The sequence below is a fragment of the Poecilia latipinna genome, unplaced genomic scaffold (assembly GCF_001443285.1).
Source record: "Poecilia latipinna isolate Pla-1442-1.1 unplaced genomic scaffold, P_latipinna-1.0 Scaffold1214, whole genome shotgun sequence".
Classification (NCBI taxonomy): Eukaryota; Metazoa; Chordata; class Actinopteri; order Cyprinodontiformes; family Poeciliidae; genus Poecilia; species Poecilia latipinna.
The window spans coordinates 134,714-160,996 of record NW_015113830.1 but is presented as its reverse complement, the minus strand read 5'-3'; the positions used below and the strand labels follow the sequence as shown (position 1 = coordinate 160,996).

Here is a 26,283-nt window from a genome sequence, read left to right as displayed (position 1 = left end):
ATAGTACACAAACATTAAAAATTATGAAAAAAAAAAAAATATTTTATTTGGATTTATTACACCTTGAAACTCTCTTCACTAAAGTAAGGAATACGTTTGTTGAACTAAAGGCAAAACAAACAGTCACATTCATTACCGTAGTTCAGTAAACCATGTGCTTTTATTACCAGTGCATATTCATAGAGAAAACAAAAAATATGGGTAAGGTGGGAAACCTGAAACACATTTCAAAAAATTAAAGTTAAAAAGGCAAGCATTTGACTCTTAAAAGATGTCACTGCTTCTGTTTGGCAACAGTTTAAACAACAGGTTAAGACTATTATTTACGTTTTGTTTTTTTTTTTAAGAAAAAAAAACCCCATTAGATTAAACTAGTGATATTTGAGCTCAGAAAGCACCACAGAGTGAAAGACTAAAGTCTGTGCTTGGATGATAAATAGCGCTGTGGATAACTGAGTGGAACCAGGAGCCCGTTTTGACTACATCCTTCTTCTCTGCTGCAGTACATCTGGCATTACAACAAATGAACAGCAGGGGCAGCACTAGCAGCAACAACTCCCTCTGCGCACAACTCTTTGCTTTTGAATTTTAGTTTGGCATCATGAAGGAAGGAACTTGAGCAGAAAAGACAGGTAGCTTATAAAATCATCATGCTCAGTGAAGTCTTAAGCGTTGATGTGTTCACTAGCCAATCCATCTAATAAACAGCAATGCACATAAATCATTTTTTATGAAAACACAAACATGTAAACATCTTAAAACAGAATTCAGATCCCATTTCCCAAATTTAAGTAATTTTAGTCAGCCAAATTTACATTTTTGTGCACAAAACAATAAAAATTCCTAATATTGTCTCACTAGCACTTTTGTATAAACTTTGAGGGCTCACCTGAGATTTGTGCAGTGTTACTGCCAGACAGCAGCGCTCAATAAAAAGGTATTAACTAGCTTATTAAATGCCATAATTTTAATTAAAATGCTGAATATGGATTTATTTCAAGGCAAATTCGCCGTGGAAATAAGTGGCACTTCGGCACAAATCCTGGACCTGTGAATTCTGCTTCAAGTGGGAAATCTCCCTTAAAAGTTTAAGGAAAAAAAAAAAAAAGCAAAGGAAAAATTAGAAAATAATTTGTAAAGACAGAGCTAGTAGAAAATAAATTAGCATTTTACATCAGTTTTCCCTTTAAAACAGCTATAGACAAACAAAAAGACAATTGTGCTGCTTAAATAAGCATTTATGACACTTATCTCTAATGCATGTGCTGTGGATGCCGTTCAAAAGCTCCTTCAACAGCTGCCACACGTGTAAAAAAATCCGAAAATCCTTCATTGTTTACTGCGCTCTGAAAAGGCAAAAACACTGCGCGTTTCAAAATCAAACAGCACTTACATACAGAGTGATTTAATATACACAATGTACATTCATGTACAATATATACAGTACATACAGCAAAACCAATGCACGGATGGTGGTATTCATGACAGATGGTGGTAAATGAGAAATGTTTACATTTCATTCCATTGCTAAAGAAGCAGAGCATTGTTCACTTCACTGTAAGCATTTTAGGTAAAACCAGCTAATGTGCACTATCCCGTTGCCTAGAAACTGAGGGGGGGAAAAAAAAGAAAGAAATTTCATGCATCAGGAAAGATTTGAGCTGATTAAATATTTCAGTCTATATCTTAAAGTGTTACCGACAGCCTGGCTGAATAATATCACACAACAATGCACATCCATAGATTTGTGTGACCATTTGTCCCGAGGATGCTACGTTACCGAGCTTGAATAAAAAGGAGAACCAACCTTCAATACACATCGTAAAAGGTAAAACAAGTTGACGGTTATATCTAAGAAATATGGTGATGTGCACATCAAAAGGCTGTACTGGAAATATCATTGCACCCTGTGGATTACATTTGTTGTGTCGTCAGTGCTCCCAGTTGAGGAAATGGCCGTCTCGGGTCTCTACTGTAGGTAGCGGTAGACTTTAAAGCAGTGGTTCCCGGAGTCCGCCACCGCCACATGGCCGTCGGATGTTAGGGCCAAGCCCTGAGGGCCGTACAGAGGGTCAGCCGACGTGTTGATGTAGGAGAGGAAAGACCCTGAACTGTCGAACACCTACAGCAAAGAGACCGCCCTCAAAACCAATATTCAACTGATATCATTTCCCCTTTTTGATTTTACAGTTTGTGTTGTGAAGCAAACCTGGATGCGACTGTTGCCCCAGTCTGCAACAATGATGTTTCCATTGGCATCAACAGCCACGCCTGTCGGAGCGTTGAACTGGCCGTTCCCCTCACCGTGGGAGCCAAATTTGAACAGGAACTCCCCATCAGCATTGTACACCTGTCAGCGGGATTAAATGTGGAGACGAAGAAAAGAGAATCTCTGTTCTTTTTTTTTTTTTTTTAAATCAAAGGAAATATGCACACGTAAGGAAGAATACAGAAACATACCAACATAATTTAAAAGAGTCCAACCATTCAGATTAGATAACTGCTGGACTAATGCTTTTATAAAGTACAACTTAAATACAAAAACAAGAACAGATAAGATAGGTTAACATTAAGCTCCTGAAATTGTCTAACCCTCAATCCTATTCATTTCTGAACTATCCTTAAAAAATAACCTATTAAAATTAAGTTAGTTTTTTTTTTTTTTTATTTCTGATAAGAAGAGTGATCAAACATACAGCAAGAATTGTGTGGGTAAGAGAAGCTCCACAAAAAAATAAAATCTGAAATATGCACCTGTCATATTATTTATTCAGTCCAACATGGAAATAGAACTGTTTTCATGCTGTTGATGCATGTTCACAGACCCAACATCAACGTCAGTTTTTAGGTGAGTTTTGTGCGACATATATTGTTCTGACATAAGAGCGCCTTACCTTGACTGAGTGGTTGTGAAAGTCTGTTACCACAATCTCATTTTTGTTGTTAACAGCCACAAAGTGAGGACCTAAAAACGGTACAGCAGACAAAAAGGGGAAAGAATAACTATGAGTCACCTGACAAACAACACGCAAGAGGAAGTTCCACAAACTTTGAAAAACACAAAGAAGAGAGTCATCTCAGAGACAGCGGACGGTGTGAAATAGAAAAAAGATGTGACGTGACAGAGCTGATGAATGAACAGTTAAAAGTTTTAGGTTTTTTTGCAGTTCAGACTAATGTGGAATTTGTTACTTACTGAAAAGAGGGCCAGATTTACTAAGCTTTGATTCCAGTGCAATGTTTGTACCACTTTTCTCTAAAAGAAAAAAAAAAGAAGTGAGAAGTGAAATTTAAAGAACATGTGAGTGTCATCTTGAAATGCCTGATAGTCATCTTTGCAGCATCTCAGCGAGGCACAAACGCAGCATGCTGCTTCATGCTTTAGTATCTTTAAAATGTATGCCTCTTCCTGGATCGGTTATGAGTTAGGAAAGCAGACAGCATAGGACTTACTGAATTATTTATACAACTTGAACTTTTCTACAGTGTTGTGTTACAACCACAAACATCAATATAGTTGTTTGGGATTTTACGTGATAAGTCAACACAACGCAGTGGATTTTACAATGAGAAAAGAAGAAAATATACAGTTTTCAAAAATAGTTTTAAACTCCTTTCCCACTCATTAACTGCATGTCTTTAAGAGTACATCTTAACTAGAAACCAACTTTTTGGCCAATTTTTCTATGCAAAATAGTTCAACATCCATAAGATTGGATGTAAATCCACCTGTGAACATCAGTTTTCAAGTCTTGCCACAAATTGGCTCTATAAGAATACATCCATTCTTATTCTGTTTGGTTAGTGTTGTGGTGTGGGGAGGAAAACATTTGTCCCAGGTCTCAAACCTTTTCCAGAATTGTTCATGTTTTCTTCCTGAAGTGCTCCAATCATGATCATAATCATAATCATAATCCATTTTCCCCATCAAATTTGACCAGTCTCCCTGCCCCTGTTGGAGCACAGAACAATGTCGCCAACAGATCCTCACACCTGAGCTATGGCTCTTTACAGCTCCTCAGAAGTCACCTTGGGTCTCTGGGATGCTTCTCTGATTAATTTCTTAATAACTTCTCCATATACTATATAGGTGGATTATAGATGTTACTATTTAGTTGAGTTCTGAGGGTTGAACTTGATTTTACTTAGGGTATCCATAAACCACCATGAATAATTTTTTTCTTACAGTCCAAAATCCTAAACTACTTTGTGTTTATCCATCACATAAAATCCCAATAAAAAGTAGTAGTTGGAAGCTATATGCAGGCAAAATTTTAAAACTTCAAGATGTATAAGCAGATTGTGGATATTTAGTACAAAAATTAAACATGCAGAAATCTACATAGACTCCAATTTTAAACAGCAGCATGCTGATCACTTAAGCACTTTAGAGACATGCATAAATCTGGCCCATGTCATGCAGCTTCATTTGACGTGCATTTCCTCCTGTAGTCATTTTTAAACAGTCACACTTTGCATATAACAGTAGAAAATACCTGCAAAGTGTCTCTCTGAGGTTCCTCTGGCTCCAAACTTTGTCACCAGCTTCCCATTTGATTGGAAGATGAAAACGCAGCAGGCTTTGTTATCAACAGCGATTATGTGTCCATTTTTATCCACAGCCACACCTTTGGGTCCCATCAATCTCCCAGCACCGATTTTACTCTGCAGATGGGCGAGTCAGATATATTTTTATCACTTAGCTTGTATTATTCACTCAAGTGTATAAAAATAATAATAATTAAAAAAAATATGGCTGTCAAACACTGCTCACCTTAAACTTCCCGTCCGAGGAGAAAATGCTAATCCATCTGTTGTCATAGTCTGCCACTATTATGTCTCCGTTCATGTCCACCGTTACTCCCGTGGGACGTTGCAGCTGTCCCGGAGATCGACCCCGCACACCAAACCTCATTTTAAACTGGCCGTCGTTGGAAAATACCTACACAAATAAACATATAACTCAGGGTTTCTGCAGGGGTGGGAGACAGAAGTGAATCAGTGGCGAAAACGAACGTCGTCATGCCAACCGGCAATAAATTTACTCAAGATCGACGAAAAAAAACAAAACAAAAAAAAAAATAAAATGCTAGCTCGCTAGCAAGGCTGGCACCTGGCTTCTATATTTTCCTTTCAAAAAACGCAATGATGTCGCAAAACTTTTCCTGTTTTGCTGACAGAAAAGACCTGAGTGAAGTTGGCCCCCCCACCTTCTTCAAATCAGACAAAATTGGTGTCAAACGTTTGTGCTACGTTTGTGCAGCAAAAATTTTCGTTTGTGCCGCTATCATTTTAAAGGAGGTCATCCAAGGTCAACCAGCCCCCCAACTTTTATGAAATCCAACTTTCTTTATATCTTTAAAATGACAGCGGCACAAACGAAAATTTTTGCAGCACAAACTAGCACAAACATAGCACTAATGTTTGATACCCATTTTGTTTGATTTCATAAAAGTGGGGGGGCTGGTTGACCTTTTGACCTTTACACTTTCATTAATATCTTCAAAGCCAAAGCAGCACAAACAAAATTTTTTGCTGCACAAATCAACACAAACATAGCCGCGTTGATTGACACCCATTTTGTCTGATTTGAAGAAGGTGGGGGGTTGGTTGACCTTGGATGACCTCTGGAAACATTTCTTTATATCTTTAAAATGATAGTAGCACAAACGAAAATTTTTGCTGCACAAACCAGCACAAACGTAGCACAAACGTTTGACACCAATTTTGTCTGATTTGAAGAAGGTGGGGGGGCCAACTTCACTCAGGTACAGAAAAGTCTTGCAAGAAAAAACAAAAACACAACCAAAAACAGAATATGCGAGAACCACGCTACAACAAAATTTGAGACTTAGAATTAATGTATAGTAAGACCAAATATTTCGGACATTTTAAAGCCTTACTTTTAAATGCATGGATTTAAGATTTTTTAAGGATGTGGGGACACCCTGTAATTAAAAATTACTGGAGGAAATACACGGTGACGAATGGAAGTAGAAACACGGAGCTGGATTCGACGTCAGACCCGAGGTAACGGCATTATAGTTGGTCGGAATTTCAAAATGACGTCACCCATATAAATTGTTTGTAATAGTTCTTAAACATCCTTATAAGCTTTACTTTTTTTAAAGACCACTTTAAATTTTTAAGTTTAGAGTTGCAAGCGCTACATACAACATTGATTTTAGATGCACTTTCATATGCATCTTGTAAAACACGTTTTCACCACTTCTTACTAATGTTGATGGGAGCAGCAGCCACATTAAAACGTGAAGTTCGCTTTGCAAGTTGTAACTGGGGGTAGGAACGCAGCATAACCATTTCAGGATTATAGTTAATGACCTGTATGCACTGGTTATTGCTGTCTGCCACTATGATGCGGCCATTACTGGAGGCTGAGATGCCCTGAAGATTTGTGAACTCTCCTTTGTCCCGCCCTCTTGTCCCTGCCATGAGAACAGTACCTTGGGTTATTTATGCACACTTCAAGCTGTACATTTCAATTCAGCTGCATGATGCTCAGATTATACAACTCTGTTCATATGTGTAAACCATCATGCAACAATAGAGCCAACAGCTTTCCACCCACCAACTCTGTAGATCAGCTCGTCCTCTATTGGGTTCTCCTTTTTCTTGGTGGTGCTGTACATGCTGGAGGGCCTCCGTACAGCCTTCTGACGGACATGGCCCCCTCCTCCGCTTGGGGACTTCACTCTTCTCTTCACATCCTCTGGAGACTGCAGGACATCTGACGGTTTGACGGCCCGGAGGCGGAACGGACTCCCCCTCACAGGCTGTTCATATAGCAGCAGAGAGAAGGTGAATTCTCCCTCGGAGCGGAGGGAATACCCAACCTCGTAGGTACCATTTTTGTTGTCCACCACCTCAGCTTCAGTGCAAACTCCATCTGCAGAAGCTATTTCTGCCTTCAGAACAGCATTCCCAGATTTCACCAGTTCTCCATCCTTGTCTTTGGTGGTGACGGTAATGGTGGTGTGCTGGCCGACTACTGCGTGTCGCAGGCCTTCGCCAGTGGCGACGCTTGTATGGCCCACGGCCCCCGTTGTGATGAGGACCCCCAGGTTCTGGATAGAGCGTCTCAGTCCGTCCGTCTCTACCTGGCATTCCAGATGTCCATTTTCATGAGGATGCTCAGGGAAGCTGTGTCTCGCCAAAGCGCTGACCCGCTCGCCCATTTGCTTCTGAACCAGAAGGATCTCGGTGGCGCTGCCATGGCTAAGAGCATGTTCTGTGAAGCTGCAGCTGCTCTCAATGTTCTCTTTGCCCTGGAGCAAAGAAGTCAGCTGGGTTTGAAGCACCTAAAGATGAATCAACATGGACACATCTTAAGATGTAAGCCCATACAGTGCCCTGGATATGTTTTCAAACCACAATCAATGGATTTCAATGGGATTTTATCTTAAAAAAACAAAAAAAAAACTGTGATTTCATTGTTACCTTGATTTCTTATTACTCCATGAAAAAATAACTAATGATTACTTGGTTTTTAAAGTAACCGTGTTAGGTTATACATTACTTTATTAGTTGTTTTATTAGCTCAGGTTGAGGGACAGCCATTTCTTGTGTAACCCATAAAGATGTTCTTTATGCAAGAGTGTCCAAAAGAAAGCTGATCAGAGTTGATGAAAAATGTAAATGAGATTCCAAGACGTAAACTCCTGAACCCATTTTCCATTTAATCCAACTGAGCTTGAGCTATGTTGCAAAAAAAAAAAAAAGAGCAACACCTTCAGTGTGACAGTCTTGGGAGCTGAATGAGACTTTTAGACGTATACTTATCTCCTTTTCGTTCTACTTAGCAATTCTGTGCAACTATAAATTCCCCCCCAAAATACCCCAAGGTTTGTGGTTCTAATGTGACAAAATCTGTAAAAAAAAAAAAAAAAAATCAAGTGGTGTGAATACTTCTGAAAAATGCTGTATTAGAGCACGTATTGCTTGAACTAATGTACTTAAAATTACAGCATGTCTTCTGCCCTGATGCCAATCACACTAATCATAGCTCTCTGACCTTCTGCTTGGTGCTGCAGATGTTTTCCACCTCTGTAATGAGAGCGGTCTTGCGTTGGTGCAATGCCTTCTCAAGCTCGTCAAAAGTATTACTGATATCAGTCACTGCCTCGTTTTTCCTCTCCATTAGCTGCTTGGAGATGTCATTGACCAGCCCGATGGCAGCTGTCAGCTGAGGTAATCTTCCAGAGAAAAAGGTGAGCACAGGTTAAAAAGTTTCTGACTAAGTATTTCTAAATTCTGAAGTAAATCTTGTGACATATCAAATCCCTTAAAATCCTACCTGTTGCGCACAGTGTCCAACTGATTTTTAAGAACCGACTTATGCTGCTCCAGCACATCCCTCAGAGGAACGGTCACATGTTCCCTGTGTTCCCCCTCTGTGCACTCCAGACACATGGCTGTCTCACATGATTCACAGTAAAACTCCATTACCTGCAGAGGGAGCAATAGAGCACAGGGACAACATAGCAACAAGTTCCTCAAAGCCAATTTTACAGAAGTGGAAAAGTCCTGTTTTGGCCATTTTTATTGGGGTTTACCTTTCCTTCATGGTTGGGGCAAGAAAGGGGTTGACAGGTCGAGGCTGCGTTGGCCGACTCCAGTACGTTACACGCCTCGGCTCGACTGCATTCTGTGTCTCTCTGTAACACTTCCATTAGGTTTGTGATGAAGAAGTTGTTCTGAAGGGCCGCCACGCCCTTTTCTGGCAAGATAGACGTCTGTCTGCATACTGGACAGGACAGTGTCAAAGACTGGGGAGGTATGTAGTTCTGTAGACATCTACAAGAAAAACAAAGACAGGAGGGACACCCAGACATGAATCATTGTTACTGATGTTTTTACTAATCTCAGAAGCTAAGCAATAAGCCATAAGGTAATAACCTAGAGAACACAGTTTTATCTGTTAATCTTCAACAATTAAAGGGTTCCTAAAGTATTACATGACAAAACACCCAGACGTTTCCAGACACAAATGTCCAGAGCTCTCGGCTCCTTAAGTCAAAAAAGAAAGCAAAAACACGGGAAAGAAACAAAGGAAAAAGTAAAAGAAGGAAGGAAAAGAGGAAAAACATTGGAAAAACCAAAAAAAAAAAAAAAAAAAATCAGAGAGAAGGAAGATGGAAGGAAACAAGAAAAGAATAAAGGGAGAAAAGGAACCCTGAATATAAAATGCTTTTGCTGTCATATTAATCACAGTTTACCAGTCACTTCAACATAAAGGTAAAATTGTATCTGAATAACAGAGATCTTACTTCTCACAGAACGTATGGAGGCAGGGCAGAACCTTGGGGTTGTGATACCGGTCCAAACAGATGCTGCAGACCAGGAATTGCTTGTCTATCTGCCTGACCACGGGGCTGGTGCTGCCGGTCTCACGCTTGGCCATGATGAGTGACATTCAAAGGTGGAGGGGATGAGGGGAGACCACTTAACCTGCACATACAAAGAGGAAGAAACAGAGGAAATGTTAAGAAAAACCTTGAGGAAACATTCATACAGGGTGAGGAGGGAGTGTTTGCTTCAACAAACCGAGGAGGAAGTGACTCATGGTTATGATGGGATTATAAATCCTCCCTTAAATACTGTACCAGCTGGCACTTTATGCTCCTCCTCTCTAAACAAACTTTGTCAGACATTTCAGACTTTCAGTCAAAGGTCATTTGACTTGCAATGTGAAAAATTCCAAAAATTGAAAGCAGTGGCAGAAAAAAAAAAAACGTGATTTAAACCACAGAGCACAACAATGACCTCAAACTGATCTGCACAAATATGTTATGTAAAACTGTTACAATGCATCTCATGTTTGATTCCTGGTAATAATTTGCCATGCGCTGTGCCAGTTTTATTATTTATATGAAGTTCAGATAAGAGGATGTCACGCTGGGTCTCTGCTCAGATGAAACCGTATCACTGGGTCAAGCACAGATTAACGCTGCATGTCTATGATGTGTTGTACATCTGTCATGCCGTACACAAGCATCACAAGGGATTAAATCCAAACTGAAAACGCACTGCTGTATCATGAGAACAGTTATGAAAGCATCAATCTATATTTCACATCCGAATCAGATTTCAGGTCACAGTTTGGGAGAAAAAGCGCAGAAAAACAGGGATTAGTAACTACTTCCCCCTCCCCCATCCTCCCTTTTTCTTTGATATTAGTAAGACACGTCACTTTATTACACTCTAATGAAAGCAGCACAGTTTGGTAAATGTCCCACTACTGATCTTTACTCATAGAAATACTCAAGACAACCATAAAAATTAAAAATGACAAAGAAAAAAAAAAAAAAAAACGACAAGCAGTTTCGGCTTTTTTAGTTCCCACATTATTACAAAATATAGGAATTAAACTCATCTGGGAAAGTGTGCAAAAACAAGGCATGTCAATACTAGAATGAACTATACATTACAAAATTTTCATGGTTGACTTTATGCAACATTATAAATGAAAACTAGACCCAAATAATATTCTGTTATTACTTGTCTCACTAAAAATAAAACATGAAATTCTTCCATCTGACAGAAAATGAGTTAATGGTTAAGAATGTTAAAATTATGACATTGTAAGGATATTGCCAAATACTATGATAATTGGTACTGACTGAAAGTAACCCATTTATTCTTTATTAATCTCTCTTTTCCATCATCATCATCATCATGTTCCAACCTCTTTCCCTGAGGTTTATGAGCTTGGTCACTAGGATCGATATCAGACACGGGCCTGAATGATGGCGAAGGTCCAGTTCAATTGGCTAAATGTGTCACTGAGAAGCAGAGTTTTAATGCATGGAAACTAAAATATAACAGCTTTCCAGATTTAAAGTCCAAGAAGTCATGTGTGCGATATTGCACACAGTGCAAAAATCAAATGAGGACAAATCTGCAGCGGTAGAGGAAATGAATAGAACAAGCCCATCCTGCTTACCGCTGTGCAACAGGATGAGTCTGGATCCATGACCTCACTCAATATTAGTTTCAGTCTGATTTCTTGGTCAAATTTAAGATGACGATTGTTTACTTGACATCCCTGAAAATCTCATTTGGCTCATATCCAAGCAGAAAGTTGAAGCTTGGCACACTTTTCCATCCTACTTTTGCTTTAAATGCATGAGATATTTTCCTTTGAGAGTAAGAAAAAGGAAGTTAAAAAAAAAAAAACACCCTCCCCAAATTCCTTCCAGTTCCTTCCCCTGACTCGAAGCAGGCTGAGTTCAGGAACCACCTGTCTGCCTGCCGCGTCGACGGGGAGACGCTCTGTGTGAACTGCGCTGCCTGTCTCACTCCAGCAAGCGGGCCTCCAATGCAGCTGTTCCTCCCTGCAGCAAAAGCAAAAACAGCCTCCAACAATGGCAGCAGCTCTGCTCACAGCTACGCTTCATACTTCCTTTTCATCACTGCCATTTTTTCCCCTCAGTTATATAAATGCACTCAAGAGTCAGAAGGCTTCATCTTGGCCACAGACATCTTGCAACTGGAGGATTTTCTCAGGCACACAGACTCTATTGTTTCTGCTTCCCAAGTGATTCGAAGCGGAGTCCCTTTCACTGTCCACACAACAAGACCTCGCCCAACCCTGTAAGACCCCCCCCTTTCCTCGTCTTCCCTAGAAGACCTCCCCTCCCCGTTCTGTTTTCCCTGCAGCATGGACAGTGACATCAGGAGGAAGCTTGATGAGCCAAATCCCTCCAGGCTCCTCCTCCCTCTCGGCTCGCTGGCCGCACAGCCTTTTGGACTGCGACCATCTCCCCCACCTTCGCTTCCCTTCCCTTGTCGCTCCTCGGTTCTCCCAGCAGCCTTTCTTGGCTCGGTTCCTCCCACTCGCCTCACCACAGAAAGATCATCTTTCTTTAAAAACAGTCTCTGCCTGACAGCAGGCCTTAGATGGTCCCAGTGTGCTAAAAGAAAAGCTAAATAAAAAAATGTGAATAAACTAAAAATCAGGGCAAAAGATTAAGTTTACAATCATTGTTCTAAGTGAGCTAGTAAATGACATTTCCACATATATCAACAGTGACACCAAAACAAAAAAAAAAAAAACTAGAGTCGTAGTACTAGCAACCTGTTTTTATAGACAACAAATGTGTATACAGGCCTACTTTATTACTTCAAATGCAAATTCACGTATGAGCTCTATGAGCATGCACAGAAGGCGAATGTTTGCCAATTCAGCTGTTTGGATTGCAAAGTATTTTTTGGCACTCTCTCCCTGTATTTACAGTTAAGTGGCTTAACGCCCTCCTGCGGGGTCAGGTCCTGTCTGCCATCTGGATTACTGGGTCTAACACATTCAGACGACACCACTGAGTTCATTCAACTTAAATCTGGGAAGAAGATAAACTCTTCATTTGCACAGAAAATGTTAAATAACACACAGTGGTTCTCATCAGACCAGATAAGATAAAGACGCGCTCAAAAGCTCAAACTGTTACACACTTTCACACTGTTACATTAACAACGGTGTGAAATGAAGGAATGGTGGCTCTCTTTTTAGATTTCACAACACAAGTAATTGGGTTCTTCTAGACCCGACATATGTCAAATGAATTTGTGTGTAAGAAAACCGTGGAAGCCATGTTTCCTACAATTACATTCAATGAGTAGTGTGTAATAATAAACAATACGGATTTGCTGGCTAGATAGATAGTTAGCTACATATATGGATAGCTAGAATGATGGCTAGCTAGATTGATGCAAAGCCAATTTTTAGTTATGGGACTGGCACTTTTATGCTTTATGTTTAAAAGAAATTACTAACATCGGTGGACACAGATTTTATTGTGCATCCCTAAATAAATATTTTAACATTTTACTACTTCCGTGTGGGACTACAACCACTATGATATTTATCCTTGTTGTTGTGTAGCACAGCAGAACAGAAACCTGGGACAATTTGTTTCAGCTGTCGGCTTTGTACTGGTCATGCAAACTTTGCCAAAAGTCTCACCGACCTGAAATCAGAAGTGTGATATGCTGTCAAGATGGGGCTTTAAAAATAGACTGCAGTTTATGTTTCAGCCACTTGCTCCCATGTCTTCATGCAGTAATTGTTCCTGCAGTCTGCTTGGATAGTTTCTAGGTATAAAGAAGGCTGCAGTGCATTAAACAGCTAGTCAGGCAGATTAAAGTGGGGAAGGCAGCTCAGGAAGTGCTCTCTATATTACCTAAAGCCCCTTGTCAGCAGTAATGCTCTAAATATTTTGTTTGAGCTTTAAATCTCACTGTTTTAAAGCAAAGTATTCACTAAGCAGTAAATCCAAAAACGGGCAACCTCATTTAAACGCAGCTCTAGCATGCTGACTGCATTGTTTCATTTGTGATACTGACAACCCAGGGAACAGGAACTGTTGGTGACGTTTGAGAGTCGCCCACCGTTTTTTTCTTTTTTCCTTCTTCCTTTTTTTTAAAAAGAGACGGCTGAGAGGGCATCAGGGGTGCTATAGCTCCATGATGACTCATCAGTCATTATCCACATAACACACAGTACCTTGGACAAAAACTAACTAGCCCTGCTGCTTCCGCTTGGCTGCACCAGCTGAAGGAATCTGTCTGAATACATCAGTCTCTGTCAGAAAGGCCACGGACATGAACTTCAGTATGAATGTTAGTTTTTCATTAAAAGGCAGAAAGCAACCTGTGGTGTGACAGGTCAAGGTCTCAAGACTGTGCGAAACTATAGACTTCTCTTTGTCAAATTATTTTCAAAAGAGTTGATAGCCAAATTATTCAATTACAGAGGGTCAGTGTGTGAAGTGGTAGAAAATATCATTTAAACTTTTGGATAAATCACTTCAGTGGCTGCATGATAAGAGAATGTTCAGAATCAGGGATGAAGAAATTAAAGATTTATTTGAAAATATGTCTGCTTGGTGGTGTGGCGAAGCTAACATTTATTGACCCAAAGTGAGTGCCACATTTTACAAAGCCTTTGATTAACTTAAGATATTACATTTATCTGTTTTGTTTAATTTATCATAATCACAAATGTCAATTACCTCCATCAATAAATATGTTTCTTTTTATTGATTTCATAACCCTTTATTATTCTTGGTACCATCCTTCATGGCTAACTCTGGCATATTTTGTAATGAAGCATTGTCATTTTTGAAATAATCAAACAACTCACGCCGCCACAAGTTACAGAAGAATTATAAAACAAGTGCATGTTAAAATGATTTAGACAGGTGAAACAGCTTTTGATCAGGATGAAAACATTAAATCCCGACTTGATTTCCTCTAAATGTTAACTATAATCCAGGTGATGTGATCGAAAGTCATTGTACAAATACATTTATGTATTGTCTCCTTTGTTGTTACACACTCATTTTATTTAAATCAAGATGGTGACCTGGCTCTTGCAAGGAAAACCATTACGTATGGATGGATGGATGGATGGACAGATGGAGTCCAGTTAAACTGCATTGAAGTTCTATCAAGGATTTATGAGTTATATAAGTGACAATGAGCATCTTAAAAGGTCCAAACTTGTGTCTCAAAGCTATTAAAATTCTCAGCTACGGTTCAAAAGTAATTTAATTACATTCCAGAGAAAGTGCTGGAGTGACCAGTGTTTTCTCTGATCACAGAGCATAATGTGACAAAGCGGTGCCCCTCCCCCACCTGTTGCTACCCACCATCAGTGAACTGCCTGAAAGAAGGCTTTTCCTCACTTGCAAGAAAGACTAATCGACTTATTTAGAACCATGACTAACTTTCAAAAAAAAAAGACAAATCTCAGTTATGTTATAAAACATAAAATAGCACCACTCAAATTACTGCAATCATTGTACAGACACATTTATGTATCGTCTCCTCTGTTGTTACACACAGCACTCATATTGCTGCTGCATTGCTTTAAAACTACATTGGTTAATGTCTTTGACTGCAGCTGGACTGGAACACACAATCTAACTGCCTGTAATCAACCAGCTAATATTGACGTGTTGGTCTGCATGTCACTCTGCAAAGAGCAGAAGAGCAAAAGGTGATAATAATCGGAAATTCTACATTTTTGCTAACGTATGTATAGTTAAAAATAAACAAAATTTTTTTTAAAGACATTATTAAATAATTTTCTGACTGAAACCATTTTTTTTTTTCAGTTTTTTGGGATTTACTTAGTAAGTACTCTTGCCCTAAACACTGTATTTATGGTTTGTTTTTGGTTAGTGTTATAACAGGGAGCACTGAATTTAAAAAACAGAGTCCATGATTGATCTTTTTTTTTTTTTTTTTTTACTGCCACATGATCCAGTCTGGGTTCAAAGGTCATCCTGTATCTGGCCAAACTGGACATAAAATTTTAAATCCATTTCAGAAGATGCACTGCTATCACTTTCCTTTGTATGAATACAGACAAGAAGGCAGTCTAAAGATCATCATATTGAGTATGAAAACCAAGAGAAATCTGAATCCCTGACACAGACATGGAACAACTGCTGAGTATCTGCCCTCTGGCGCAGCATCCAGGACCGTCTGGCAACCTCTCAGTGACCCAGAGAGGAAGGGGGGAGAAAAAGAAATAAATCACCTCAACACCTCCACAATCTACTCTCATAAAAGTAACCTTTTAACATAATTAAAGAAGCAACGACATCAAGGGATAAAAAGACCCATCGGCTCACTGTTTAGGCCAGAGGTGCAAGACTGATGCATCCCTCTGATGCTGTTGCTGCAGTGCAATCGCACAAGTAGTCATGGGCTGACATATTTATACGAGCCTCTGAGAGCTCCCCAGCTGCAAAACTCTATACAAATTCAGATCAGACATGCAATCAAAGATCCCCCTAATCCTCGAAACAAAAGCGCATGTATGGCTGATTGCAGAGCCCAGCCCTCAGACTGCAGCAGAGATGCCCACCTGCCACAGAGCCCAGCCGGCAGCCAGCTCAGAGCCAAAATGGAGAACTGAGTGGGCAGCTGGAGGAAGCAGCAAAGAATTAGAGCACAGCAGAATATATATATTTTTTATGCATACACAGCTGAAATAAAAACCCTCAACGCGTCCCCGCTGTCAGATAACGAAGAGAACATACTATAACAAAGAACACCACATAATCACAAATAAGGAGCCCTCTGTGATTTATCAGTGCACAGCAGCTGCTTCAGATGGGTCAATCAATTATTCATCCGCTTCCTCCCTCCCTGGTCGTTGCATTATGGAGGACTCCAAACAAGATGAGAAAGCAGAAACGCGATCCCGCAAAAAACAAATGACAAGCCCAGATTGGATTGTACTCACACACACTCCCAAGCAGGAGGAACCGGGGGGTCAGCACTGCAGGCGGTGGAGAAAGATTTCCATTGTCAGGTCTCCTCAATTCTCAACAGAACCCACAGACAGGGCGACATAAAGGAAAGGGCAGGGTCTGTCTGGAAGAAGACGGGGACAGTAAGGAAGAGGACGCGGGAAAGGAGGAGAGAATGGGCGTGGATTACATGCAGCATTGGTCAAATCTCCAGTGGGAGGAGTTGAAGAAGCCAATAGAAAAAGGAGGGGGCAGGGAATATGGAAATGAGCTGACATCTCAGGATCTGACTAAAAGGAAGAAGCCTGTCTGGTGCAAAGGGGCTTGGCTTTTTTAGCAACCACCCATTACCCTTAAAAGGACAAAGGATGCAGTTTGTTGCAATGAAAATTCAGATCGCTGGTATGCAAAGTATTGTTAGACTGTGAACACAAAATTAATGTAGATCTAGATTAAACAGTTCTGTACTAACTGGTTTGATTACTTTGAGTACTTTAGAGTTTCATTTTACTCTGTTCTCCGTAGAGGGATTAAAAAAAAAATACAAAAGGAAAATTGTCAAATACTCAGAGTATGATGTCAGTGAGAGTCATCACCATGGCCGGATGTAAGAGGATGGGGGCCTGTGGGTTGGTAGTGGTGCCACCAAGAGGAAAGGGGTGAAGAGGGGCCACATAAATTTACATCCACAAAAAAATTGTGAAACTGGCCTGTCTTTCCAGATGATCATCTATGCACAATATTATGTATGAATTTGAGACAGGAAATGAAAAATGTAAAATTACTTAAGTAAATATCTATCTTGTTAATGTCCTTACCTGGGGCATTTAAATGTCCAAATACTGTATATTAAATCAACATTAACTTTTATAATATCCAACTTTCTTTCACGGAAGCAAAGTACAACAAATTGATGGATAAGTATAAGCTTTTGGCACTTAAAAACTTTTCATTAAATGATTTTTCATTTATTATTATTTTTTAAGTTCCATAATTTCTAAAATCATCTATCCAAATAAACAAGCTCCCCCAACCCTAAAATTGTTGTTGTACTTTTTCCAGGCCTGCAGAGTGAGAATGTGGCACAATTACCGAAATACCCTATAAAAAAAACAAAGAAAGAAAGAAAAAAGAACTGTGGAGGATTTGCTTGAAGAAATTTGTTTTTACATCTGATGGGCTCCAGGCCAAGGGTTAGACTAGGAGACGGGGATATTTTATGTGTTTTGAAGAGGTTGCATATTGGAATTTACTTTAAAAAGACCTCTAAGTGTTTGCACTTTCTTGTAACTAAACAATACAGCTGATTTTTTTTTAACAAGAACAGATCAGGTCATATTACTTACTGCATGAGTCTGCTTTCACTAAGGAAAGAATAGTTTTTATGCATACATATACAGCATAAAAAGTATTGATTGCAGCTGTACTGATCATACTTAGCTTTAAATAGTATGTTGAAGATTCAAAACTTCTAAAGAAAAAAAAAATGTGCACAACACCTTTGAATCTGAAGTTTTACTTCAGAAGATGGTCAAAATACTGTATCTTCTTTGGCAAACAGATGAATGTCAGAAGGTGGACCTGTATGATGATGTACTGTACTGTGTCCACAATAAGTGAGCTGATACATTCAGTGGGGGATTAGTTAGGGGGTTGGGTCTGAAGTAAAGGGCAAACACAGACTTCTACTCTCCAACTCGGTGTTGCCATAGAGACTGCCTCCAGCTTAGTCAAGATGGCTGCTGCAGTCTGACAGCAGCAGATCACTAGGACTGAGACGGCCTCACAATATACAAATAAGGAAAGAACCCAGATTTCTGTTTACACGTTTTTAATAAATCAAACTCAATTAAAAAAACAAAAAAAACAAATCACATATTATACATGGTATTAAATAATTATATTAACATTTTGAATGAAAGTACAAATCTGTATGGAATTTCTGATCATAAATATACATAAATACAGTAAGCTGGACACTAGACATGACTCCTGTTTATTCATGCATACAGGTCCTATTTTCTAAATTACCTATTCATACCTATAGAAAGAGTTTTAAAGATAAAATGGTACACAATGTTTTAATTTTTTTATAATTTTAAAGTTGATATATCACAGTCATTTAAATAATCTCTTTCAAATAAACAGTAATAGCTATCAGTCTGATAATTCCAAATATTTTACTCATTTTCACTGCGTCATGCGCATAATTGAAACCAGCAAATAATAGTAAAGAGTTTCTATATTCTATGTTTAACAGTGAAATATCCACAAAGGTTCAACATAAATTAGCAATTTCTATGTATGTCTCTGTGAGCTTTTGCCTTTTTTCCCCCCAAATTAAAGGAGGACAACAGATGTGTAATTTAGCAGTTCTGTATGACAACAGGTTCTGTTATAATATTAACAGTGTCAAGTTTTTGTAACAGTATTAAACATATATTCTCAAGTTAGAATCAGCATTCTTTTTTTTTTTTTTTGACAAATACTGGCCCTCATTCAGCTCTGCTCAGATACAGACAGCCTTTGTAACACTGACCCATTTCACATAAAAACAATAGCTGAATTCAGCGTGACTGAGAGAAATGACAAGCGGCTGCTCCTTTGTTGAGCTTCAACAGCAACCAGAGGCTGAGAATCAGAGGAATGAGAGCTTACAGATAAAATCACAATTGCACATCAAATTAACCAAACTGTAAACAAGCAGACATTACACACTATCACTACAGTAAAAAAAAAAAAAAAAATCAAATAAAAATCCTAACATATTTTCATTTCGCAATGTCAGAATCTCTTGACTTTGACCTTCTCATCACTTTCTCTGCATTTTCTATTTGGTTATTGCTTTTTTTTCCCAGACCAAGACACACAATGTAAGCATTTTTTAATTTATCCAACATATGATTGAATGTAAATGACTTCAATAAAATAAAAATGTGACGATGTGTGTCTCCCTCTCTTTTGGCAATCAACAACTTACAAACTACCTGCAAAGTTTCAATGAATCTATATTCAACTCAATCACTGTTAACTCTCGCCATCTAGTGGTAAAACATGCGAAATGTCTTCTCTTAAAACATTCCCCTAACAATTTCTCACAACTTTCTTTCATACCTTTACCTTTCTATCAAAATCAAAAATTAAATGGCTACACTATTATAATGTAACAACAAATCAACTATATTTATGTCTGATTAAGTAATACATAAGTTACATTTTAAATTAATACAACTGTTCCCATCATTTTTTAATTTAAAGCCTACACACTTGAATCTTCAGGATCAGCTTCTTTGCTGCTCGGTGATTTGCTTATGTCTCCAAAGCGTCTTAAGAAACTGAAAAAATATCCAGAGCCCTCAGTCTTTAACCAACCACTCCTGGGAAGAATATTTTCAACATTAGTGTGTTGGTGGCTCTCTTTGCGCTCCATTGACTTCTGTCCTTGTTTTTCCTGAAGCCTTCTTTCTGAAGCCTGGTCCAAGGAATTGCTTGGCTTACTTTTCTTTTCTGCCGATGGAGAATTCTGATCCAGACTATAAGATTTTTTTATCTTGTTTGAAATGTCAGTGAAATCAATTGCCTCTTTTGAGGATGTGTGTTCAACACCCTGTCTTTGCTGGGGTTCCTTGATTTGGACCAAAGGATTTGGACTTCTAGATGAAGACTGAGTCTGCTCATTTTCTTTCTCTTTTTGCGTTTTAGAAACTTTAGTAGGCACAGTGTGTCGGCGGCCAAGATTGCGTTTCGTGGAGGACTGTGGGCCAAGCAAAAACTGAATCAAATCCTCATTGGTTGGGTCTCCAGGATACCTTTGCGTTTCCTCATCAAAGGTGAACTGGCGAGCCAAGGTCTTCTTGACAGGAGGCGATTTCTGGTTTTCCAGAGAGTGATCCACAGAGGAAGAACTTAAACGACTGTTCTGGTACTTTAAAACCTTTCTAGAGGCTTCACGCAACTTCTGCGCCTCTTCCTCATTATTGTCTTGTATATCTTCCTCTTCATCATCTTCAGAAGTGGCAGAGGTAGACTTAATTTTGGGAAGAGTGTGGGTTGTTTTAGATTGGCTCGTGGAATCCTCGGAATACACTTTGTCCAGCGGTTTTGTCTTTTCTTCAAACGTAGCTATGTTTTTAGAGTCATTCTGTTGAAAATGTGACTGTTCTTGTTTTTGTGGAAAGTTCTCAGTGAGCTCAAATGCAGAATTCCACTCTTTTTTGACCATATCTTTGGCTCTGAAAGTGTTCCTGTGCTGTAGCGTTCCATTTGAAAGGTTTGTCTGAGAATTGATTTCTGACAGGCTCCCATTAACTGGACTCCCTCTTGTGGGGCTTCCATTGCTTGATGAAGGCTTCCCCAGTCTCCTCCTAGAGACGCGTTTAGTTAGGGCGTTCTGTAGAACATGCTCCAATGCAACACCCTCCATTTCCTTGTCTCTACTTGAACAGGTTGCAGTGGAACGGCGCTTGGCTGCATTCTCCAATCTATTGATGTGTTTCCGTTTCATGTCTGCCATCTCTCTTGCCTTGTTTTCCTGCAGAAACATCTCCACGTTAATGAATCAGAGCAAGATTTTTTATTGTATAGCAAAGACAAGAGACATGCCAGTGTGTAGATTTACCTGCATAGCCCGGATAAACCTTTGGCAGAAAGAATGAAAGACAGAACAACATTCCTCCAGCTTAAAGGTCTTGGAGTCTTCACAGAAGTACTCAGCCACAGAGTCACTTACAGCCTGAAGTTCTTCAAAATGAGTCTCTACTTCTCCCAAACGAACATCAGCTTCCTAAATTGAACCCAAATAAGTAATTAGAAAATGGATTCATAGTTTTACGTATTCAGAATTAAGACAATGTTTAACATTTCCCACTGCTGAAGGCAACGGTTACCTTTAGAAAACCCTCCATCTGTTCTTTTAGTTCTTCCTGTTTCAAAGTGTCTGCTTTGGCGACTTGTACTTTCTTCTTTTGTCTTTCAATCTCAGCTTCAATGTCACCTTTAATTATCCTGAAATAATGTTAAAATATTCATCAACATTTTGACTGCATTCCAAATATAAGGACAAGAAGATTATTTTTGCTAATTTTTACCTTGATCCAGCTTCAATGTGTTTGAGTTGATCTGGAAATTTCAGCAGTGCCACATCTACCTTCTTTGCTTGCTGTAATAAACACACAATTTAGCTTAAGAATCACATTTCTTCAAAAATTTAATCACAGACCACTTTGCTAGCTACATCTGTTTGGAAAGATTTAATGAATCAGCCAGTCAAAAGGCAGCCACTCAGTACATTTAGGAATCTAGGCTCTAATTATTTCAGAAACTGCTGATAAATCAGGATTTTCACATCATTCCTTGAGTTTACAGAGAATGGTTAAAATATTTTTTGAGGCTTAGCTGTGTCGACTAAATGGCATGCTGATCTATTCCTCATCTATGCACACTTATCCTCGCAGAGTCTTGGGGTGTTGGGGCCTATCTTCAGAATTTGTCAGACAAAAGACAGGCTAAATCCTGGATAGGTCTACAGGCATTTCAATTTAGATTATCCAATTAACCTTCAGGTCTTGAATTTGAACTGTGTAAGGAAGCTGTAGAACTCAGCAAGAACAAGAACGGTGCTAGCAGCTGTTCAATTGTGCAACCTTACAATAAAAAAAAAACAACAATAAAAAAAAACTACTTACCATCACAACATAATGCATGAGATTCATTCCAGGTTTGTTTGCTTTGGTGTCTGCCAATTTCAGGAGAGATGACATGCGGAAGCCAACTGCACTGCCTGCGTAGCCCCCCTGCAAATAAACACAAATCTTCAGGTCAGTAATGCAAAACACAAAGGAAAGTTCTCCAATATATCAAGAGTGCAAATTAACTGCTTACAGCATTCATGTAATTTCCTGTTTTCAGCACCAAGCGAATGACAGAGTGTAAATTATCACACTCCAACAGCTCTAAAAAAGAAATACAGTGTTAGCAGCGAAACTCCAGGGTTTCCAGTCCTAATTTATTAGTCATGTTTATTGTGAAATTAGCTCAAGCAACAATACCTTTTCCAGCTTCTGTGAGAGTACCAATGAATCCTGTTATTTCCTTCATGAGAGTGAAGAATTCCTCCTTAAGCACCAAGCATCTCAGGCGCTCTTCATAACTAACGGACCAGATGTAAACCAACTGTTAGCCAGCCTTGAAAAAGTTCTTTGAACTTTTGAACTGGTTTGTCACATTATAGCAGCACACTTCTACTAATTTTACAAGGATTTTCTGTCATAAACCAACACAAAGTAGTGCATATTTTTAAATTTGCTGTTCATAGAGGTATCGTCTAGCTGCTTACCTGGGCATCTTTATCAGCATTAGCATAAACAGATCAGCTTCAGGGAGGGCTGATGGGTCACCTTTAAAACCGACCAACTGCTTCATCTGAATAAATGAAAAATAAAGCACAAGTATTCAAACCAAGTCATTTGTTTTCCCATTGGTATACCTTTATTAAAACTGTGCAAAATTAATCAAAACAAATTAAAATAAATACCTCCCCCTCATCTGGCAGCAACTTGCACATTTCCCGCAGTTTTCCTGTGCCAAAACCGAGCCCATTTCCCGACTGAATGTCTTGAATCAGATCCTTCACAGGGCTGTGGATGGAGGTGGAAAGATCACCAGTCATAACCAATCAGAGTGTAATTAATGCTTGTGTAGGCCTGTGACTGATGAGCTGTAAGTCCATGTTAAGACCATCCTTTTTGTATGCATGAAAGACTTGAGTTCCTGGCCTTTACAAGCCTCTACCTGTTCAAAATGGTTTGCAAAGACCTAACTTCAATCATAAAGAAGAGAAATGCGGTACAGGGCAAAGAAATGATGGATGAACCTATGTTACAAAAATGCTTATGACATAACAAGCCTTCCACATTTTCTGTTTGCACTGCAGTAGAATAGCCTGTCAGTTTACTTACAGATGTTTTACAGGATAAACAACGATGCAGTTCCATTTCTTGCTGGGGCTGTTGTGGTTGCCAAACAGCCTCTGACAATACATTTACAAGACTTTCATTTACCGATCTGTACTGAATACCACAGGGAGGTCACAAAGCATGGATCAGACCTGTCTGGGCATGTTGTCTTTCAAAGGCTTGTAAGCGTCATGTAGCCATGTCAAGCACAAATTTATCTGTCTCATCGTGTTGTTTTTACCCTCGGTATGAAGAAATTGTTGAGCAAAAACACTTACACCCTAAAAGCACAGCCACTGACTCACCGCTTGAACTGCTTCAGGAATATTCCAATGTTCATGCTCCTTTTGGCGCCGAGGATGGTAACCTGGAGATGGAAACAGACAAAGACACGGCAAACAATCAGTCGAGTCAGTTGTTAAGATAATTTCACTATTGGCTTGAGAAGCATCTTTTTCTATCACATACATCTCTGCGTTCCAAAAAAAGGACGACCGATTCCAAAGGTTAAGGTTTCTCTGAGTTGTTTCTATTGAACAGTCTGAGTAAAGATAGCCTTGTATTCTGAAACAACGTTTACTTAAGGTTCTATTCCAAGCAGCTACATTTTAGTCCATTTTATACAACAAACCTAGAATCCTTCAAATCTGCTTGATTATCTATAGACAGAGGAAATGTATGGCATAAGGTGGTCACTGTAGGATCTACTAAAGAGACAATTATTTCTTCCTTTGGCAAACATGATCAATAGGGAGACTCCACCCTTGTACTGAGTGATCCTACAGCCATACACAATGTTCCTAAGATACTGTTTTCTAAACTTACTTCAATTCATGGTAACAGCTAAAAGGCTTCAAAAATATGTTTTTAATCCTCATTTATTTTAACAAACTAAATAAGAGATAACTTCATGATCAATAGGGAGACTCCACCCTTGTACTGAGTGATCCTACAGCCATACACAATGTTCCTAAGATACTGTTTTCTAAGCTGACTTCAATTCATGGAAACAGCTAAAAGGCTTCAAAAATATGTTTTTAATCCTCATTTAACAAACTAAATAAGAGATAACTTCTATCCATTTCTAATGAATAATTCCCAGCACATGAGGCTGTAAGAATCTGAAGGGATGTTTTCTGTTTATCTCACATGTAAGCCAAGGGGGAGAAAGAAAATCAATTGGGGTCAAAGGAACAAATTTTCATGTCTAAGTGTTTCACCACAACAAAATTCCCAACATTTTAATGTATGGCTTCAATCCCTTGACCTCCAGTTTCTAAATGAGAACTTATCTAGCAGAACACCATATGGGTAAACTCACCATCTCTCCTCCAGTGCCAGAAGGTAGCTGCCCCCTCACACTTAAGCGGTTCAGGGCCTTTGGATGTTGCTGACCGTGGTTGTGGCTAAACAACTCCTCCATGTGATCAGTGTCCAGCTCATACTGGCCATCAGTCTTATCTGATGTCCATATGTTGTGCTTTCCAATCACGCTGTGTTTGGGAAGAGCTTCCCAGTTAAAATTGCGCATCCTGGACCGCCGGCGGTCTCCCCAATCCATGAGGCCACCTCCATGCTGGGGAAGTCCAGGAGCTGGAGGTGGTGGTGGTGGAGGAGGTGGTGGTAGCGGTGGAGGAGGTGGTGGTGGAGCGGGGGGATTCACTGCTTGCATCTTTGAGGGTCTCAGCAGGTTTAGGGAGCCTTAATGATCCTGGTTCAACACATACATGATGTTATCTTATGTAGTACAATTGATTTAAGACTTGTTCCAAAACAGGAAAGCTGAGCTGAAACTGAATATAGAGCTGATTTATAGCTATTAAAATAATAATAAAAAAAATCACTTAATCTTTAGTTTTCTTCCAATACATTTAATATTAATTACAATAACACAACTCTACTCCAAGAGGTCCCGTAGCATAAAATAAGTGATACTGCAGTTTGCGCAGAGACTTTATTCTCTTATCTACATGTTTTTTGGAAAGAGAACACATGATCATGCTTCAAATAGACAAGATTGCGTTTTTGTTCGAAAACGAAAATATTCAATACAGTCTTTTTACAAACTTTTCTCTGCATATTTCCGTTATCATAACTTTGGTAGGCGATTTAAAAAGTAAATCAAAGAACTTACATGTTTAGTGCCTATATGAAGCAGTTCCATTATCCGTCCTTGTGGTCCTCCTGTTGAATCCTAAGGAGCACGAGTTGCATTAACTTGGATAAGGCGAGGAGAGTTTCGAAATGTACTGCGTGTTTGACGACACGCCTAGGTAAGTCACTTCCATGATATCCCACGCCTTCCCGGCACAGCTAAGTCTGGCGATTAGCCCGAAGTTGCAGTTGTTTTGGACATGGCGGCAGGAGTCGGCTGTTCTCTCTGACCAGCAGCCCGTGCGCAGCTCATGTGAGCAGACCGCTGGATTCCGGCTGCCTGATAGGTGTCCTGTCTGAATTCCTATTGATTTAGTGAATTTTTGAACGATTATGCACCGCTGAGGTAAAGTCACAAGCTGTGAAAGTAAAAAACAAAGTTCTTATTTTTTTTTTTTTTTTGTATTTACCATTTTCGCTTTCTTTGCTGTTTAGCTCTTTAATTCCCTTTCTTTCTCTTCTCTTTGTTTTACACGAAAGGTTTAAAATTATGACTCACACGTGACCTCAGTAAAATTACAAATGAATTACCTGTGATTAATCAAAAACTTTTTGTTTGTTTGTCTGAGTTCACTTTCACTAGCCTCACCCAGGTGATTGCTGTTAGACCCAGTGGCGGTTCTAGACTATATTTGGTTGGGGTGGCTAAGGTGGGGCCAGTGGTTTTTTTTTTTTTTTTTTAATTCATTTTACTATTATTATTTCAATGGTGGCATAGTACAAAAGGATGTCAAACTTCAATATTTTGTTATATAATATATTACTATATATTACTTGCAACTTTGGAGCTGCAAATTCTCAATTTGTCTAAAGCTAAAAGTACAACACCTTAACTTTTAATTTGTTGCTAAAGCAGGAGTATTATGTTAATGTTTTTAACATATCATGTTACA

General features: G+C 39.2%; 2 protein-coding genes across 5 annotated transcripts; both read right to left on the bottom strand.

Moving 5' to 3' along the window:
- Nucleotides 1–43: 43 nt before the first annotated feature.
- LOC106960699 (tripartite motif-containing protein 3-like) lies at nt 44–16,437 on the bottom strand. 4 transcript variants are annotated; one of them, XM_015053927.1, is made up of 13 exons: nt 16,122–16,436; nt 9,288–9,468; nt 8,574–8,814; nt 8,315–8,466; nt 8,033–8,213; nt 6,590–7,319; nt 6,343–6,446; nt 4,775–4,942; nt 4,497–4,665; nt 3,197–3,256; nt 2,895–2,965; nt 2,210–2,350; nt 44–2,122 (listed from the first exon to the last, which is right to left on the bottom strand). In XM_015053927.1, exons 2-13 carry the CDS (start codon nt 9,431–9,433, stop codon nt 1,970–1,972), a joined length of 2,316 nt encoding a protein of 771 aa, XP_014909413.1. In that variant the 5' UTR covers nt 9,434–9,468; nt 16,122–16,436; the 3' UTR covers nt 44–1,969. The 4 variants fall into 4 exon arrangements, with proteins under 4 accessions (XP_014909413.1, XP_014909414.1, XP_014909412.1 ...); XM_015053928.1 differs by having other exon boundaries at nt 9,288–9,479; nt 16,274–16,436; XM_015053926.1 differs by having other exon boundaries at nt 16,277–16,436.
- A 2,181-nt stretch (nt 16,438–18,618) lies between these two features.
- Nucleotides 18,619–26,051, bottom strand: fhdc4 (FH2 domain containing 4). Its single transcript, XM_015053939.1, has 12 exons — nt 25,371–26,051; nt 24,558–24,947; nt 23,542–23,603; nt 22,816–22,918; nt 22,618–22,703; nt 22,331–22,431; nt 22,164–22,234; nt 21,968–22,075; nt 21,371–21,441; nt 21,170–21,287; nt 20,902–21,066; nt 18,619–20,814 (listed from the first exon to the last, which is right to left on the bottom strand). The coding sequence occupies exons 2-12, from the start codon at nt 24,906–24,908 to the stop codon at nt 19,543–19,545; spliced, it is 2,508 nt and encodes an 835-aa protein (XP_014909425.1). The 5' UTR covers nt 24,909–24,947; nt 25,371–26,051; the 3' UTR covers nt 18,619–19,542.
- Nucleotides 26,052–26,283: the final 232 nt, after the last annotated feature.

Excerpts from the sequence above, each read along its gene's own strand:
- fhdc4 (XM_015053939.1), bottom strand. The coding sequence starts at position 24,908 with ATGCAAGCAGTGAATCCCCCCGCTCCACCACCACCTCCTCCACCGCTA. Across the intron at positions 23,604-24,557 it reads CTGGCACTGGAGGAGAGATG|GTTACCATCCTCGGCGCCAA; the intron begins GTGAGTTTACCC and ends TTCCATCTCCAG. Across the intron at positions 22,235-22,330 it reads TCTCACAGAAGCTGGAAAAG|AGCTGTTGGAGTGTGATAAT; the intron begins GTATTGTTGCTT and ends TTTCTTTTTTAG.
- LOC106960699 (XM_015053927.1), bottom strand. The coding sequence starts at position 9,433 with ATGTCACTCATCATGGCCAAGCGTGAGACCGGCAGCACCAGCCCCGTG. Across the intron at positions 8,815-9,287 it reads CTCCATACGTTCTGTGAGAA|ATGTCTACAGAACTACATAC; the intron begins GTAAGATCTCTG and ends TTTTTCTTGTAG. Across the intron at positions 2,123-2,209 it reads GGGGCAACAGTCGCATCCAG|GTGTTCGACAGTTCAGGGTC; the intron begins GTTTGCTTCACA and ends TCTTTGCTGTAG.